The sequence below is a fragment of the Octodon degus genome, unplaced genomic scaffold (genome assembly GCF_000260255.1).
Source record: "Octodon degus isolate 3935 unplaced genomic scaffold, OctDeg1.0 scaffold00102, whole genome shotgun sequence".
Lineage (NCBI taxonomy): Eukaryota > Metazoa > Chordata > Mammalia > Rodentia > Octodontidae > Octodon > Octodon degus.
This window is the reverse complement of record NW_004524678.1, coordinates 10,152,351-10,172,079: the sequence shown is the minus strand read 5'-3', so window position 1 is coordinate 10,172,079 and position 19,729 is coordinate 10,152,351. Positions and strand designations below refer to the sequence as shown.

At 38.7% G+C, this 19,729-nt stretch overlaps 1 protein-coding gene across 1 annotated transcript in view; it reads left to right on the top strand.

Moving 5' to 3' along the window:
* Positions 1 to 19,729, top strand: part of Togaram1 (TOG array regulator of axonemal microtubules 1) — an 88,276-nt gene that overhangs the window by 5,172 nt on the left and 63,375 nt on the right. The window contains exons 2-3 of the mRNA XM_023723742.1: positions 14,347 to 14,506; positions 18,552 to 18,683. Coding sequence (XP_023579510.1) covers positions 14,347 to 14,506; positions 18,552 to 18,683 — 292 coding nt within the window. The remainder of the gene's footprint in view (positions 1 to 14,346; positions 14,507 to 18,551; positions 18,684 to 19,729) is intronic.

Genomic DNA, 19,729 nt, shown 5'->3' with positions numbered 1-19,729 from the left:
ACGGTTTCTGCTAAATGTATTTTGCACCATAAATAAGGACAAAAAAAAAAATCATTAAGTCACAGGCTGTGCATAATGAATTTGGGCTTTTTGCAATAGATCTCAAACAGATGAAAATGACCTAAGTGTTCTCAGCGATTCCTTTCAAAATTTGCAGATTTTTAGAAATAGATTTTTTAGATTTATATAATCTGGTTATATGATTATTGTTATGTATTATAAACTTTACTCGGCAGAATGTGATTTTTGGTAAGCGTGGATTGTAAGACTGCTTCTTATATATTACGTCTGAGTGCCAGTGTATATGTTACTGCCAGTTTGAGGCCAGCTTGGGCCACACAGGGAGTTCAAAGCCACTTGCTCTACAAAGCAGGACTGTCTTTAGAGCAAAACAAGAAAGGAACAAAAACCCCACAAAATCTGCTATTGCCTAAGACAATAAGCATGAGAAAATAAGTGCATTTTTGAAATGCCAACATAGACATATTGTACATTAGAAAGATACTGTGGTGCTGTTATCCCAGAAATCAAGTTTAATTACTTGCTCAGAAATGGTCAGTGGAAATTATCTTAATGTGGACAGAGAATGAATATATAAATATTTTTATATGTGCAGTTTAAAAAATATATACATATATATTCTACCTTTAGATCCATACATTAATGTTTTTAAACAGCCTAGATAGATGCCCTTCAACAGGCAAATGGATAAAGAAAATGTGGCATCCATACATGGTGAAATGCTGTTCAGCCCTCAAGAAGAATGAAGTCATGTTATTTGCAAGAAAATGGATGAAACTTGAGACCAGAGATAGCTCAGAGGCTTAAGCGCCCACCTGGCAAGCACAAGGACCTGAGTTCAATTCTCAACCCTGAATGCCCAGGCACCCACCCGGCGGCCCCAGGTGCCTGGACGCAGTGGCGCACACTTGTAATCCCGGCACTCGAGTGGTTGAGCCAGAAGGATCTCTGTGAGTTCAAGACCAGCCTGGGGGCTACAAAAGTGAGCACAAGGCCAGCCAGAACTGCAGAGTGAGACCATGTCTCTAAATAAATACATAAATAAAAATAGCCATTTTTTTAATATTAGAAAGATAAAACATAAAATAGTAAAAAAAAAAAAAAAAAGTAGAGACAATAAAAAGCAAAGAGGACTTGTTGGAAGTGGGTTCAGGACTGGTGGAGAAGGAGATAGAAGATGGAAAATGACCAAGATATGTTATGTACATGTACTTGCCTCCCAAAATGAATGTAACTATGATGTGTTGCAAATATACACTAATTTAAAATTTTTTTAATGTATTTAGTACAGAGTCTGCAGGGTCTCACTACATAGATTGGACTAGTAATCATTCTGTTTTCAGCCTCCCAAGTGCTAGGATTACAGGCATGCACCACCACGCCCAGCCTCAATCCTTGTTTCAGTGTACCCTTCGGTCGGGTCTGGAACGGCACTCAGAGATCAAACCCCGGCCACTGCACTCTGCCTAAGCAGGACTTTAGTCTACTGAGCTATCTGGCTGGCCCTAAATTTTTTTTTAATCTCAATTAAAAAGCAGTAGTTTCACTGCCCACAAATCCTCTGTGCTATGAGCATGCATCACAGCACTCCTTACCTCCTTGCACCATCTGGTCTTTTTACTGTCTCCATAGTTTTTCCTTTTTCTGAATTTTACTTTATATGCTGGGCTTGGTAGGAATAAGATAGGAAGCATTCCCTGTGATTTTGTCTTCTGCTTAAAACTATAATATTGGCTTAATTTTTCCCTTACACATGTAGTGGTATTCACTAGTGCACTCCCCTGTTCCTGGTGCTTTCAGTTTTGGAAGATGATTATTCAGCATCTTTACAAAGTTAGGCTTGGTCAGATGGTTTATTTTTGCCTTTGTGATCTTTATCAGATTGTATCTTGCAAGGAATTGATCCATTTCTTCTAGGTTATTAAATTTGTGAGCATAGAGTTGGTCCTAGCGTGTCCTTATTCTTTTAATGTCTATGATATCTGTAGTGATGTTGTTTCGTTTCTGGTGTAATTCATGCCCTCTTTCTTCTTAATCTCTGCATAAATTCATCAATTTTGTCAATCTCTTTAAAGAACCAGTTTTGGTTTTATTTTTTCTCATGATTTCCCATTTTCATTGCTTTTCTATTAAGTTATTAATTTTTTCTGTTTATTTTGCGTATAATGTATTTTTTCTACTTTCCTAAGGTATAAGCTTAGATGATTGATTTCAGATCCTTTTTTAAAATATATACATGCAATGCTCTGACTTTCTTCCTAAGCATGGCTTTCACTAGGCCCCTACATAGTCAGAAATTATATTTTATTTTCATTTTCTTTAAAATATTTTTAAAATTCACTTGAGTTTTTTGTTGTTGTTTGACCTATGTAACTTACAAGAGTGTTGTTAAATTTCAAGTATTTGAGGATTTTCTAGCTTTTTCTGTTTGTTACCTATTTAATTCCTCTGTGTTCGGAGAACACATATTGATTCATTTCTATTCTTTTATATTTGTTTAAGGGTATTTTATGGTCACAGATATGGTCTGTAGGATAAATGTTCCTACTGTGTCTAAGCAAAATGTCTGACCTGTTGTTGGATGAAATCATAGGTAGATGTCACTTATATCCAGTTCATTGATGGTGATACTGAGTTCAAGTGATTTTTTTACCTACTGTATCTGTCCATTTCTGATAGAGGGGTGATGAAGTAAGTCTCCAGTCAATTCATCAGTTTCTCCTTCCAGCTTTGTTTTTCTTCTATTTCATTTGACATTCTTCACGTTAAAGATTATTATTTTCTTGTAGTGTTGATCCCTTTTATGGTTTTGGGATCTCTCTGTCTCTCTCAGTCTGTCTCTGTCTCTGTCTCTCTCTCTCGCCCGCTCTCTCGCTGATAATTTTCCTTGCTCAGAAATCTGGTGTCTCGGGGCTGGTGAGATGGCTCAGTGGTCTAAAGGACCTATTTGGAACAGGCTTGACAAAGCACAGGGACTGCAGTTCAATCCCCCAGCACCACATGCCAGCCAGCCCCGCCCCGTGGTGGGCTGAGCTGACCAGACACACACACACACACACACACACACACACACACCAATAAATAATTTAAAAAAGAAAAAGAAATCTGGTGTCTCAAATTAATATAGCTATATCTGCTCCCCCCCCCCCAACCAGGGATTGAACTTAGGTCCTTTTGCTTGCCAGGCAAGTGCTTATTCCACTGAGCTATCTCCTCAGCCCCAAATATCTGCTTTCTTTTGATTAGTGTTAGCATGATTAATCTTTATCCATCCAATGATTTTTTAAAATTTATTTATTTACTTTTTTCCTTAAAGACAGCCTTACTATGTAGTTCAGACTGGTCTTGAACTCACCGTGTAGCCCAAGCTGGCCTCAAATTGATAGCAGTCCTCCTGTCTCAGCCTTGTGAGTGTTGGGATTACCAGAGTGCTGGGATTATAAACCTCTACCACCATACCCAGCTGCATCTCATTCTTTCTTTTTTTTAGACAGGATTTTACTGTGTAGTTTGGGCTACCATGATTTTTATCTATAGTTATCATTATACCTTTTATACTTAAAGGGTTTTTTTCCCACTGTATAGCTAGACCTTTTCTTAATTTACTTTGATAATCTCTATCTTCCCTTTTTTTTTTGTCTTTTTTGAGACGGTCTTGCTTTGCAGTTCAAGCAGGCCTTGAACTCACTGTGTATCAAAGGTTGGCCTCAAACTTGCAGCAGTCCTCCTACCTGAGACTCCTGAGTGCTGCATCTGTCTTTTGACTGATATATTTTAAGATCTTGACATTTAACATGATTATTGGTATAGATGGATCAGTGTCTACCACATTTGACTTTTTTTTCTCATTGCATTACTTGTACTTTAGATTTCTCATGGAAGAGAAACCACATTTTCTGCTCATATTCTTTGTTCCTTTTTCATCTTCAACTCTTTTCTTTTTCTTTTGTTGTTTTGTAATATTTTAGATTATTCTATTTTCACTACTTAGCATTTTGATTATATGCCAAGATAATGATAATGATTGAGAATTTGCCTAAATTAATGTTACAAGCCAAGCTACTGCTCCAGAATTCTCAGAAAACATCAATCAGAATAAATGCTAGAAAAACTACAGGTAGGCATATTTTTTTGAGGGGGAGGGATACTGGAGATTAAAACCAGGGCCTTTGCACTGAGCTGCGTCCCCAGCCCTTTTTTTTTAATTTTTTTTTTCAGAGAGTGATCCTCCTGCCTCATCCTCCCCATGACCTCAGAGCCCAAGCCCTTGTATCATTTAGTATCTTGTTTAACATTTCCATGTATCCCAGTTAATCTGTTTACTAAGAGCATTTTTCCCATTAATAACCCAAATGCTTCTGTATCCTTAAAGACTTTGTGAGTTACAGTTCCAGTTTTCTTAACATTTCAACAGAGGAATTGTTGATTCCTTCAGCTTGCCTAAATGTGTGATTCTGGGACAGTACAATTATTAAAAGCTACTTCCACACTAATCAGCTGAAAACATCCAAATACTAAATTATATTAGAATTCATAAACTCAATAGCTCCTCTGAGCCAAAACGTGTTACAGAAAAAAATATTAGTTCAAGCAAATTGTATTTTCTGATACAGGAAATAGCTTTGTCTAATGTGCATATTTTATATATATATATACACATACATATATATTTTTTTTTAATTTTTTTTTTTTTTTTTTTTTTTTTTTGGTGGAACTGGGGATTGAACTCAGGCCCTTGTAGCTTGCCAGGGAAGCACTTACTCCACTGAGCCATCTCCCTGACCCCTGTCTAACGTATGTTAACAGAAACAAATTCTGGCATCTTGAAGGAAGGTGTGCATTTGCTAATGGATGGAAATTCCATAATTTCTGTTTCCTACCCTTCTCTTTTTTTATGAGATGAGTTTGAGCCATGTTTCTTATTTTTTTATTTTTTTAAGTGATTCACAGCAAGACATTTTGAAATAACTCCCTTCTTAACAATATCAGAATAGCAATTCTCCTGCCTCAGCTTCCTGAGTACTGGTATTATAGGCATGCAACATCATGTCCAGTTCAATAACTTGCTAGAGTTAGTATCAAATTGTTTATAGAAGTAGTAGTTACGATCACAAAGTCAGAGGAGCAGCAGTCAACCATTGCAATGCCTTGTCAAGGCATCTCCTAAGTCTTCTACATCACTGCTGTTAAAACCATTGCCATTTTGGGTGCCAACAGACTGGGTGAAAAGGAGACCTGCTGTTGGAGGTGCATCCCTTAACAGGTCAGAGTGGAGGCCTGTGCCACCCTCCTCTGGGACTGGACATCCATATCCCTATCTAACTCTATCAGGTATTTGTCTCCCTTCCACTATTTTGTTGCCCGAGGTACTTTCACAGGCATGCAAAGCATCATGCACGGCTGCCAACTGTTTATTAGTCAGGGAGTACTGGCTCTTGGCTCCCTTTCACAACTGTGACCAAGATCCAGCAGGGTGCTTCCTTTTCTCCTGTTTCTGTCCTAGGCCCGAGCCAAACCCAGCTATGTCAGCTACACTTACTGTTACGGTAAATGTGGCATAGAGTCAATCACTCAGAGGGCCTGTACCTGTGCAACTTCTCCTGATTCCTCAAAAGCAGCTTTTAGTTGCTGTTAGGCATCTGTCTAGTGCCATGTCCATCCCTTCCAAGTCATCTATAATCTCAAAGGGATTTGACAGACAAGCCAGGTGCCAAAAAAGACAGGAATCTTCTTTGACAGCCCAGACCAGCAAAGCTTCCTTCAAACTGTGTGGTGACTTTGAAATCTGAAAGGCAAACAGAGGTTAACATAATATCATCAGTTTCATAAAACTGTGACACAGTGTGGCTTGGGCCAGGTGGTCTAGTCCAGGGCCACCAGGTCACAACACAAGTCAGGCTTTGCATATAGCATCATGGTAACATGTGAGTTTATTGTCCTGGGATCCGCTTAGCCTAAAGGGGTTTGCATATCTAATAGCCCTTTTGAAGCCTTCTGGACATTCCTGTATCCTAGTGTCTGGAAGACTGCTTTTAATCAACCAGGGCTGTCTAAGCCACCGGAAAGGTGGCTATAGTAACCAGGACGAGGCTGGAGGAAGCATTTCGGCAACAACTCCCTCCCTGTCAAGTGCTGTTTCCACAGACACCAAGGAGGAAACACTCATTTCTTCCTGCTGACCCCACTTATCCTGCCAACTATGCCACTCGTTGAGGTCGAGGGGCTGAAAGGGTAAATTTGCAGGTGAGATCCCCAGAGAAAGCACACAAAATAGTCACAAGCAACAACAGCAATCTACATTTTTGTTGTTGAGCTCATATATATTGGTTCATAAGTGTCTCCCTGCTGTGTGTCTGAGCTAGCCCGCAGGGTCATGTCCTCAGGTGTCCTCAGGTGCCCTGAGCTTTGGAGCAGTCCTGAAACAGCTCCCCACACAACACTATCAGATAATGAGTTATAGCTAGCCTCTGTGTCTGTGCAGATTTTTGCCCAAGATCTTGGGAAATTGGCAGAAGGGTTGCAGAACAAGGTAAATTTGACATAGTTGATAAAAGCTTAGGCAGATGTTTAATATGAAAGATACAGAAGAGTCAAGCCATGTTGGTGGCACATGTGTGTAGTCCCAGCACTCAGGAGGCATAGGCAGGAGCATCACTGCAAGTATGAGGCCAACCTGAACTACATGGTGAGACTATCCAAAACGTAAAAAATGATGATGGTTCTGGTCCTATAATCGTATTAGAGAAAGAAAGAAAATAATGTCTCTAAATACTGAGTGGTTAAGAACAAAGTTAAGAGTGCCTTTGGAACAGGTGGAAGTCTTTTCATCTAACACTGAAGGAAAAACAAGTAAGATGTCTTAAAAACAGAAAACTTTGGAAGTAGGGGAAAGTGTGTTTGTGTGTGATTTAAAGTCAAAAGAATGAAGACATGACTTCTACTTCAGTGTTTTATAAACTTTATTGTGCATATAAAATACCTCAGGAGTGTATTAAAAATACAGATTCAGATTCCACTTTCCTAGAATGGTGCCCGAGATTTCATGTCTAACTAGCTCCAAGGGGTTGCTGCTGCTGCTGCTGAGCTGTAAACCAATTGTGTGAGAATATATAATTAGGCTTCCAGGTTCTACAAGCTGAGGATGAGAAATAGAGCATCATCTCTTTAAAGAATATGGGAAATATTTAACATATTTAACAAATTTAGTAGAGAATCAAAGAGTAAAAATTTTACACTAATAAATTCTGTATGAACTTAATCCTAAAACTTGAATTTTTCCTTGGGTGTTGGATTATTTTCAATAAGTAACCTTTCATTTTCTTTTAAAAATATGATTGAAGAGGGCCAGCCAAATAGTATAGCGGATTAAAATGCCTGCAAGGAGGCGCAGGGGCCAGGGGTTTGATCCCTGGGCCTTCTGGCTCCACTCCCAGGGCACACTGAGACAGCAATTGAGATTGGGTGTGGTGGCGCAGGCCTGTAGTCCCAGCTCTTGGGAGGCAGTAAACAGGAGGATCACTATGAGTCCGATCTACTAGTGAGACCCTGAACACCCTTGTGGACCCTTCCCTAAAATACAAAAAATAAAAAATAAAAATATGATTGAAGAGCCAGGAATATAGCTCAGTGGCACAACGCCTGTCTGGCAAGTGCCAGGTCCTTAATTCGATTCCCAGCAGAAAAAAAGAAATATGATTGAAGTATGAATAAAGTAAGCAAGCTTTCACAGTAGAGCTTGTCAATATCATGAACAATACAGAGAAAGCCAAGACATGTAACCAAAAATTATCTTTTCCTTTTGTCCATGAGAATACATTTCATATTATTTTTAAAATAATTATTTAAGTGCTTAAAAGAAGCATGTACATTAACATCATCCAAAGACATGTCCTTTAACATGTTGATTTGATAATTATTTTATAATGGACAGACATAGGAGGCAAGGGTAAATTAAAAAAACATGTGGTGATCATGATTTGTCTTTTTATCCTAATTGGAATTATTTAAAGTCTATTAAGCTTTATATTAATCTAAAAATCTAGGGCCAGCGAAATAGCTCAGTGGGTTAAAGAGCCTACAAGCAGGTTCAGGGGCCGGGGGTTCTATCCCTGGGCCTGCAGTACTGGCCTGGCCCTCGGGATGTGCTGAGTGGGGATTGAGACTGGGAGTGGTAGCATGTGCCTGTAATCCCAGCTCTTGGGTGACTGTAAACAGGAGGATCACTATGAGTCCGATCTACTAGTGAGACCCTGAACACCCTGTAGACCCTTCCCTAAAAATGCCTGAAAATTATAAGCTATAGTAAGCATTGTAAGATTTGTAGTCTCATAAGAACTAATTTTTTAAAAGTTGTTACCTATTATTAACTTAGTTGGAGAATAATTTTACAGTTTTATGCAGTATTTTGAGAAGAAGTGAGGTAAAGGGATGTAATTGTGGGGCCAGGGATATAGCTCAGTGGCACAGCGCCTGCCTGGTAAGCATTAAGTCATGAGTTTGATTTCTGGTACAAAAAAGAAAGAAATGAAAAGAAATAAACAAACAAACAAGGTATATAGCTATAAAACTAGTGGAGGAAATTTAATTAGTTATTAATAATTTTTTTCCTAAGGATATAAATTTGAGATGTGCCCAAACAGTGTATGACACTAATATTAGTTGTACATGGTAGTAAAATCTGACAGAGAAGCACTGTTGTTAAACAAGTCTAGTATTGCCAAAGAACCATCTAAAGTAGGATTATAGGAACTTTTTCTATGTTGTTATGCCTGGTTATTATAAAACACAGAATTTAAGATAAAATCAGGGGCCAGTCTATTAAGAATGTTAGTTTTTTTTAAAAAAGGTGTGGTGCTACACACTTGTAATCCCAGCTACTCAGGAGGCTAAAGGAGAATCAAAAGTTCTGGGTCGACCTAGGCAATTTGGCTTGAAGTAATAAATTAAATAAAAAAAGACTGGGGATGTATTTCAGCGTTCCCTTGGCTCAATCCCCCATTTAAAAACAAATTATATGTATGCAGAGAAAAAGAAACAAAAACACATAAGGACTCTTATAAGTCCCTTACTGATCATCATTGAGTCTGCTGGTTTTGAATATATTTCTACAAATTCTGTAAGGTCCTTCCCTTGAGACCAGAACTCCTAATTTTGCCCTGCTGTAGGTGTATTGGTTCTATAGCTTACTTCTACCAAATAGAAATCCTTGTGGAGACTTCAGAAACCAGGTATTGTGGTCCCCAGGCTGGTGGCTCCTCCTCATTGTGCTTGTTCACAGGAAGCCGACTGTCTGTGCCTTGAGTGGCCTTCTGGAGAGGCCAGGAGCTGCAGCAGCAGATGTCACCAACCCTCCTGTCTCAGTGCAACCGTCAGTTGACAGTACCAGCTTCTTTTTTTTTTTTTTTTTTTTTTTTGTAGAACCGGGGATTGAACTCAGGCCCTTGCACTTGCCAGGCAAGCGCTTATTCCACTGAGTACCAGCTTCTTGACCACAGCCTGAACCATCCAGCTAAGCCACTTAGCTAGTTATCCCCCTCAGCTGCTTCCATATGCCTGAAACATGGAAAGATAGTACATGTTGGCTGTTTTAACCTAGTATGTTTTGAGATAATTGATTATACAGCAAGAAACAACTAACAGATTGAGAAATAGGTTCAGTGTGCATACAGTAAGTTTACTTTTAGCATTTTTAAAAGGCTAAAGTTGGAAAGCAGAAAGAGTAAAGGCATTGAAAATGACCGAGATTTGCTATATTCATGGACCAATACTGTATTTCAGACATGCACTGGGAAAGAAACAGAGTATAACCTTCTTACAATTTGGAAACTGTTGACTACTGAATGTTATGAGCTTATTTTCTTTTTAATTAAGTTCATTGGTATGACATAGATAGATAGATAGATAGATAGATAGATTGCATTCATGATCGGGATACCTGTACATGTTATAACTCGATTTTTTCGCCATTCCCCTACTCTCTGTTAAGCTTCTCTTCCCCTCCTTATTTACAAAGGCTTTGTCCCCATTTTTTCCTTCTTTTCTCATCATTTTTTTCCTTTTCCCTTCCTTTCCTCCACCTCTTTCCTAGTTCCCCTTCCCATTTGAACATTCTCTTCTTACTTCACAGTATCTCTTACACATTTTGTTTTTATTTACACTATCAGTTTCTCACATCAGAGAAGTGATGCAGTATTTATACATATGTCCAAATTATTTCACTTAAGAGAATGACCTCAAGGTGCATCCATTTAGCTAGAAATATCTCAAGTTTATCCTTCTTTATAGCAGAGTAGTACTCTATCGTATTAAAAAAAAAAACACAGCTTTTTTAATCCATTCACTATGGGCATTTGGGCAGTTTTCAAGGTTCAGCTAATTAAAAAAAAAAAAATCTAAGCTTTCAGGGCTTGCTGATTAGCTCAGTTGTTTAAGAGCCTGCATGGGCAAACCCAGTCATGCACAGGGAACCGTGGTTCAATCCCCAGCTCCACATGCCACACCAGACCTGCCCTTAAGGCAGCCTGAGCCAGCCAGCCAAGAAAAAAAAAATCCTTCTCAAGATTCAGCTAATACACGGAATACATGATCTTTACCCGAACCTGGAAAAATAAATGACAAACCAATAGCAAATATTATACTAAGTGGAAAAAAAAACTGAAAGCTTTCACTCTAAAATCAGGAACAACAGAAGGATGTCCACTATCATCACTCCTATTCAATATACATCTGGGAACTAGCCAGAGCAATTAGACAAGAGAAAGAAATAAAATGAATAAGGGTTGAAAAGGAAGGTATTAAACTATAATTATTCACAGATGACATGATAGTCTACATGGAAGACCCCAAAAACTCCACCAAAAGACTTAGACTTAGTAACCAAATTCAGTAGCTCAACTGGATATAAAGTCAACACTCAAAAAACATTTGTATTCCTGTACACAAACAGCAAACTCACTGAGAGAGAAATTAGGGGAAACCACACCCTTCACAGTAGCATCCCCCAAAATGAAATACTTAGGAATCAAGCTAACAAAGGAAGTAAAAGAGCTATATATTGAAAAATACAGTACTGTGAAATGAAGATCAAAGAGGATACCAGATAAATGGAAGACATCCCTTGCCCTTGGGTAGGGGGAACCATATAGTGAAAATGGCCATACTTCCAAAACTGTTATACAGATTTAATGCAATTCTGATCAAAATTCCAGCAGCATATCTCACAGAATTAAAGAACATTGTAAAATTCATTGAGAACCAGAAAAAGAAGAAAAAAGAGAGAAAGAGAACCAGAAGAGAACTAGAAGAGCAGAGACTGTTCTGAGCAACAAAGGCAAGGCAGGGACATCACAATCCCTGACTTGATATTATACTATAAAGCTGCTATAAAAAAACCAGTGGTGTTGGCACAAAAAACAAAAAACAAACAAACAAAAAAAACAGACCCAAAGATCAGTGAAACAGATTAAAAGAGGCAGAAACAGCTCCAGACACACTCAGCCATGCTATCTTTGACAAAGACGCCAAACGCACTCAATGGAAGAAAGCCTCTTAATAAATGGTGCTCTGCACATGCCAAAATTAAATTGGACTGGTATCTTTTACCATGCACAGAACTAAATTTGAAATGGATCAAAGATCTAAATATGAAAACAGAAACAGAAAGTCTGAGGGAAGATAGAGTAGGCAAAAAACACTTAAAGATATTGTTATAGGCAAAGATTTTATGAACAAAACCCTGATTGCACAGGAACTATCACAAAGAATCAGCAACTGGGATCTCATCTTATTGAAAAGCTTTGGCACAGCAAGAGAGACAACCAACAACGTGAAGAGACAATCCGCAATGTAGGAAATAATGTTTGTTAGCTGTTCCTCGGACATAGGTTAGCTATCAAGAACATATAGGGCCGGGGAGATAGCTCAGTAGAATAAGTGCTTGCCTGGCAAGCACAGGGGCCTGAGTTTAGTCCCCGGTACTATAAAATTTTTTTTAAAAAAAGAACATATGAAGAGCTCAAAAAAATCAAAATTTAAAGACCTGATTCAAAAGGCATTTGACGTGAGTATAGACTTCTCAGATGAAGCAGTATAAACAGCAAATAAACGTATGAAACAGTGTTTAACATCACTGGTCATTCAAGAGATACAAATTAAAACAATGAGATTCCATCTCGCCCCACCCAAAAAAAAAAATGGCTATTAAGAAATCAACCAATAACAAATGCTAGAGAGGCTGTGGGGGGAAAGTACCCTTCTCTTGATGGGAGTGTAGACTGGTGCAACCACTGTGGAAATCAGTGTGGGGATTTCTCAAAAAACCAGGATTGGAGGTCCCATTTGGCCAGCTACTCCCTTCCTGGGTGTTTTTCCAGAAGAATTAAAAACATCGAACCACAGAGATATACATGTACCCATGTTTATAGCAGCACAATCTGTAATAGCTAGAGCTTGAAACAATCCAAATGCCCATCAACTGAAGAATGATTTTTTAAAATGTGGTCTTTTTATAGAAGGAAGCCATAAAGAACAAACTGGAGATTTTCATAGGTAAATGGATACTATTTGAGACCATACTCATAAGTGAAATAAATCTGACTCAGGTGTGTGAGCATCTTGTCTCACTGGTGTGAGAAGTTGAAAGAGTGATGTCTAAATGTACAGTAGACATCGTAAATAGGGAATAAATTGTTTAAAAGGAAAAACTAGGGTGAGGAAGGGAGAAAAATGCAGATGTGATGAAAATCATTTGCTTTTAAGAAAAACCAGAAAAAGCCACTTACATTAATATTTGGTACTTCCTAGAGTCCTTTATCAAATATTTTCAGTAGCAAGTCCCTATATGACTAACTTCGAGACTTTTTTTTGAGATTTCTAAAAGCACCCATGCCCACACACATGCACACACCCTATGCCATCACTCCTGTCACCACCACCTTCCTCATTTGACAGACAATGATCCCGTCATATATTTTAACGTTCTGTTCTCTAAGCGACAATAAATACAAAATAAATTCAATATGAAATATATTCCATTCTGAAGGTTTTTTTCTAGATTACTTACTCTCAAAGCTGTGTATTTGTCTTTTAATATATCTAATCAGAAGCTCGCTGCAAGTGGTTTGTCTTTATTTCATTGTGTCCTCTTAATACTACCATACAGTTGTAGAATTATAATGTTGACTTGTGAAAAGGAAATTAGTCCATTTTCACTTGGACATTATTCATTCTTCATTAATGTTTCCTTGTTAATTTTTGAAGGAGTTAACAGTTTGTACACAAAATGTGATGCACAACAATGAGGTACCTGAGGTACGCTTGGTAGTTTATAGTTTTATAACAATTAAGGAGTTAAGAAATTTTGAAATAGTCATATCTTCGATTTAATTTTGTTTTGTTTCTGTTGGGCACTGGACAGAGTTCACAAAGAAGCATATAAGCAAGGCTGATAGTCTACCATGTGAGGATTTGTTTCTGTAAATTAGAAATAAATACATAGTTTGTTAATTCACTCAGGTTTTCTGAATGTTTATAGCCATTTGAATGTGAAATGATTCAGTACACATGAGATTGTCCTGAGTGAAGAACTCCAAACATTTGAATCACGCTTTGTTGAACTGTGATTAGATGCATCCTCAGAAGTACACCCTGTCACGCGGTGCCTTAATGAGCACGTGGAGTGTATGCGGGAAGGACTTAGAAGCCATCAAGTTCGAGGCGTATTTGAAATGGAATTAGGTTTCTTGTTGTTTGATGGGAAATTGAACCTAGGACCTTGCGTGCTAAGCGCGTGCCCTGTCACTGAGCTACACCTCCAGACCTTACAAACTTTGTTCTAACTAAGAGACCCAGGTAAAATCTGTTAAGAAAACTATAAAACAGGCCAGCACATCATTTGTTTTTACATTTTGGCTGGAGGATATGGGAAGTGCATTTGCCTCAGTGAGATGAGTGATGGGATGCTTGTTTACTCTGTGACTTGCAACAGGCGTTTATTGTCTACTGTGCAAGGATGGCATCGTTTAAGGGTTCTGAGGTTCGGCCAGGCTGCCTGTTCTTCATTCAAGTTGTCATTTGTATTCTCTCCTTTTCAGTGATGAGATGTATATTGTATTATGATAAAATACAGAAGGGGGTTGAAAAAAAATTAACATTTCTATCTTGAAATGAAAAACACTGTTAGCATATCATACTGCATATGAATTGTAGTATATTTGATAACACTTTAACTTCCAATCTTAGTATCATAATTAGGTCTAAATTATTTTGTCCCATAAGTTATCAGTAGACTTAACACAGATTTGCTAACTCATTATTCTTTTTTCATAGTTTTCATCGTATGATCTCATCCCATCTCCAAAATTAAAGTCTTCTCAAGGAATGCCAGCCAGTGATGATTTATGTTTTAGCAGAAAGAGAGTGTCCAGAAACTTACTTCAGAACAGTCGGGACCTTCACCCAGATTCTCTTCCTGTGTGTGCTACGGGTAAGGAAAAGTTGAAGGTAATGTGTTGGGGATCGCGAATTATGCATGGAGGGCCAGGCTCCGAGGCCTTAATGGCCCCCGAGGCCATGGTGCTCAAAGGGCTGGGTGAGGTCTGGTGAGGACAACACAGGAGGGCAAGTACCCAGGTGTGGGGAGTGATCTTAACTGGTTTCTTTTATGATGCTACACTTGTTCTTCTATCTCCTTGCTATTCTAGGAAAAGTACCTTCCCCTTCCCCTGCACTTCTCATTGGAAAAACTCAAAGTGGGCAGACCAAGGCGGTCTTTTATCTTTCCCATCCTAAGGCACTGACCTCCTAGCGCTTATGTTATGTTATGTTGCTCTTTGGTACTGAGAATTGAGCTCAGGACCGTGCACTTGCCAGGCAGGCACGGTGCTGCTGAGCTGTATCCTCAGCCCCCCTTTTACAAATTACTAAATGTGTCTTTTTTTCTTCATCCTTCCCCATTCTCCTCATATGTAGCTAGGGATCTTGGCCCGGCCCTTGGAAGCCTTTAAGCTTTGTAGTCCATTCAAGAATTCATACAGTTTATAACATAATAGAAAGTTCAGATTCAGTAAATGTTTATTGAAGACATGATAAAAATGGGCTTTTCACATAATTGTCACAAAAAACCCTGAAGGAGTGTCCCATTAAAACTCATGAAGCAGCAACGTAGAGCAATATTCATTTAATGATATGTGTTTATTCATTTAATATTGTGTTTATTCAACATCTCCTTCGTACGTGTCAGCAAGAGTTTCCTCTAATACAGCTTGCATTCTGATTAGGGAGGGCAGTAGGCATTAAATAAATGTCAGACATAGGAAATTAGAAAACAAAAGAGCCTATGGATAAAAATACAGCAAAGGAGAGGAATATGAACAGGGAACTATTTTGCATAATACAGTGAAAGGCAGTCATACTTACAAGGACAGCACGGAAGCAGACCATCAGGTATTAGGAAAGAAAAGCAGAGAATTTCAGGGAGAACAGTCAGTGCAATCACTGAATAGAAGTATGTTGGGCATATTTTGGAGTGATTAAAGACATTTGTATGTCTGAAACTAAATAAGGAAAAAAGAAGTAGAAAATTAAAAGACTGGGGAGATGGCTCAGAGGAATAAGCACTTCCCTAGCAAGTGCAATGGTCTGAGTTCAATCCCTGGTTCTGGAAAAAAAGAAAATTAAAAGAGATGATAGGGTCTTTATGTGGAGCATGGGGGCGCACTTATAATCCCAACACTCAGGAGGTTGAGGCAGGAGGCCTGCTGTGAGTTTCAGGCCAGCCTGGTCTACATAAGAAGACCCTATTTCAAAAAAGGGGTGAAAGAGAAAGGTCTTTAATTGTAAGACCTACTGAGCTATTGAATGAACTTATAGATTAGAACTTATGTTTAGAGCTTATACTCTAAATAAGAAGCATTTTAAGGACAGAAGTGAAATTGCTTGGCTTGTTTTTCAGGCTAATTTTGTATAATGTGCTGCCTACTTGAGCACTTCCATGCTAATTTTGGATCTTCTGTTTAAAATAGGTGAAAAGAGGACAAGGACCAAAAAGAACTGATTAAGAGTTCCTTATTTTAATCCTGGCTAGAGCTGGTGGAGGGTGTAACCAGCCCAGCAATGAATGTAGGAGTCATTGGACTCTTCTTTTTTGGGGGGGGTTCTTACTTTATGTCAGAGGTGATGTTGATATAATTTGCTGGTGATGGATATGAAGTATGTGAAAGAGGTGTCTGAAATGCTCTAGGAAAGTTAGGCCAGCACAAGTAGAAAGATGTTTAATTGTCCGTTACAGAAAGCAGTTATTATGGCAGTCTAGATGACTTGGTCATTGCTGCCAGCCATCTCAGTTTAAAAAAAGGCACTCAGGAAGAGGTGGTAATTGGGCCATATCTTTATTTGATCTGTATGATGCGGCTAGCTGGAGGGAAGGCATGAAAGGAAAGGATTACCGCAGGGATGGGCTTGAGATGCTCTGGGGACTGCACCTTGGAAGAGTCAAGCTCTGGGGTCAGGGAAGCCCTTGTGCACTGGGTCGAAAAAGGTCAGTTTATACTTACAAATGCCTTAAGGGCTAAGGACGAAGTTATTTATTATTATTTATTATTTATTAACAAAAAGATACTAGGGTAATAAGGTTGTTTGTAAATGAAATAGCAAAACATAATCAGGGAGATGAAGTTTTATGTAAAAGATGAAGGAAAATAGAGCAAACCACAAGAAAGGAAATGGCTTGAATTGGACTCAAGGAAGGAAAGGCCAAAGTTAGGGTTAGAGTTAGGGTTAGGGTTAGGGTTAGAAGAAAAAAAAAAAAAAGGAAAGGAAAGGCCAAACAGTGGCATAATTCCTATAATCCCAGCTCCCTTGGAAGCTGGGAGAAGACAATCACAAGATCAACTGCAAGATCAACTTGCTCAGCTATCTTAACTGACACCCCTTTGTAAAACTAAAATGTAAAAGTCTGAGAATGTCCGTTAGGGACAGAACAGTCCCTAGAATGCTCTGAGTTCCATCCCTGGTGGCCCACCCCCTAAAAAAAAGTGAAGGTGAAAAGATTTTGCAGCTAGCAATGAGATGAAAAGGAAGTATTGGGCGGAGGAGCGCTATAACCAAACTCATGGGTGAAAGAATTAGCCTAGAAGGTGTCCAGTACAGTAAAGAGAAAAGCCCTGCAATCACAGGGAGAGGATTAAAAAAAAAAAAAAAATCATAGAAATGGGGCTGGGGATTTGGCTCAGCAGTAGAATATTTGCCTAGCAAGCTGGAAACCCTGGGTTCGGTCCTCCAAACAAAAACCAAAAACAAACAAAAAAAATCATAGAACTGCAAAGGACCACCTGTATTCATCTTGTGGATAAATAAACTGCCAGAGAAGTCATTATCGCCTTTTTTTTTTTTTTTTTTTATCATCACCTTTTTAAAAAAAAAAAAAAAACTTTGTCAGCTACCCAGGAATAACCTTACTCAGCCACCGGAGAGGGCAAGGTACCCAGGAAACATGCTTAGAAATTTAAAAGTACGCTTGGAAGCTGGAGTACCTGAAAGTTGTGGGTATTTTAAGAAAGTAGCAGAGTTCTGAAGTAGAACTTTTTTCTGTAGTATGTATACTACAGATACCAGGAAGAAGGAAACCCAGTGCACTGGTTGATAAGTTGTTTTAGCTTGAGAAGTTTAGGAGTTTAATTAAGTCACTCAGCAGAGAGCCAGGATTCTTGCTTTGTAAACATCCTATCCTGTACAAGGGGAGGGCATGACCACTGTGTGAGTCCTGCACCCGCAGCCCCAGGGCAGCCTGCTTATGATGTAAGGTGGGGAGAGAGGCTGGCGAGAGGCCACAGCTGCTGCCCTTCCCTTTGCTCTTTCCTGTTTTCTGCCGCCATGAACCGCTGCCCTCTGCTGTGTGTCACTTTGCCGGGGAGCCAGCCCAGTATAGACTGAAACCTTTTGCTCCACAGACTGTGAGCAAAATAAACCTCTGCTCCTTCATTTTTGGTGTTGGGTATTTTGTCCCAGCAATGAGTAAAAAGTAACAGAGACACCCAGGTTATAGAGAAACACTCCTTAGTGAGAAAAGGAGAATGCAGATACTGCCTTTGTATATACTCTTCAGTGTACCTGTCCTTTCCCTGTTCTGTTTTTTATTTGTTTGGTTTTGGTTTTGGGGGCTGGCTAGGCCCACCTTAAGGACAGTCTGGTGTGGCCTGTGGTGCTGAGGAATCGAACTTTGGTCCCATGCACCTGAATGAGTTTGCCAAGCAGACGATTTAGGCAACTGAGCTATCCTGCCAGCCCCTTTTCCCTGTTCTTTTCCAGCTGATTTTCTGTTCTTTAACCTCTACTCAGATTTACTAATAGTAAAAGCCAGTACTATTTACTAATAGTAAAAAAGAATAAAAAATTTATCCTTTATTTTGCCTGCCTGGCTAACTATACTTATACTCCTGTATTTATTCCAATCTACATTATGTGAAATAGCATGAACATATGAAATAAAGTTTACTTTTACTTCTGTGTGTTTCCCTTTCTTTTCCCAAAACGTACAGCTGGGACTCGTAAGACAAATCTTCCTGGGAAGTGCGGGCAACTTGGATTGTCACATACACGGGGTAAAACTGGCAGTGTAGATTCTAACTTGGAGCTCCTGGGGACAACTAGCAGTCATCAAGATAAAGGTATAAGTTTTAAATTTACATGGGAACAGATGACTTATAATTTTTTTTTCTTAATTTATTTTGAAGAGTAAAAACAGAACAAAAACAAATAGAAAAGGGCCGGTCAGATAGCTCAGTGAACTAAAGCACCTCCTTACGCAGGCCCAGGACCAGGGTCTGATCCCTAGTGTCATGCCAGCCCTGCCTCTGGAGCGCACTGAGAAGACGACTGAGACTGGGCATGGTGATGTGCATCTGTAATCCCAGTGCTTGGGAGGTTGAAAACAGAAGGATCACTATGAGTCATGTCTGTGTAGTGAGACCTTATAGACCCTGTACTTGTACTAAAAAAAAAAAAAAAGACAGGGCTGGCAAGATAGCTCAGCAGTCTAAAGCGCTCAGCAGTCTACAAGCTTAGGCAAGTGTACAGGGACCATGTGGTTTAATCCCTAGGGTGGGTTGAGCTGGCCACAAAAAAATAAGTAAAATAAAAATAAAATGAAATAAAATTTCCTTTAAAAAAAGAAAAACTGACAGAAACAGGGTAACATACAACAATATATATGTTATAGATTTTTCAAAACAGGAATAGCTAGTTAACAATGATTGTTATATTATCTATTTTTATTGTCAAATCTCTTGCTCAGATTAACAGATACAGTTATGCAAGATTGGGGAAATAATTGAATATTGGCACTTCCTTTCAAGAATTCTTAATTTTTTTTCCCTTTGTTTTATTTTGAAGAAAGTCTAATAATTTTAGAAAAAGTATGCATTTAGAAGACCAAGATGAGAGGTATTCAGTCATGGGTTTTACATTACACATTGCTGTCCTTGATGTAGTTGCTCAGATCACAGATTATCAGCATAGTCAAGGTGAAAATTCTACACATTAACTGTTATTTTCAAATATTATGTGGAATTTTTTTTTTTTTTTTTTTTGGAAGTACTAGGAATTAATTCAGGTCCTTGTGGTTGGTAGGCAGGTACTCTGCCCCTGAGCTACATCCCAGCCCTCATGGGATTTCTGACACTAGTTTTTATTTTATTTTGTGTAATTATACTTA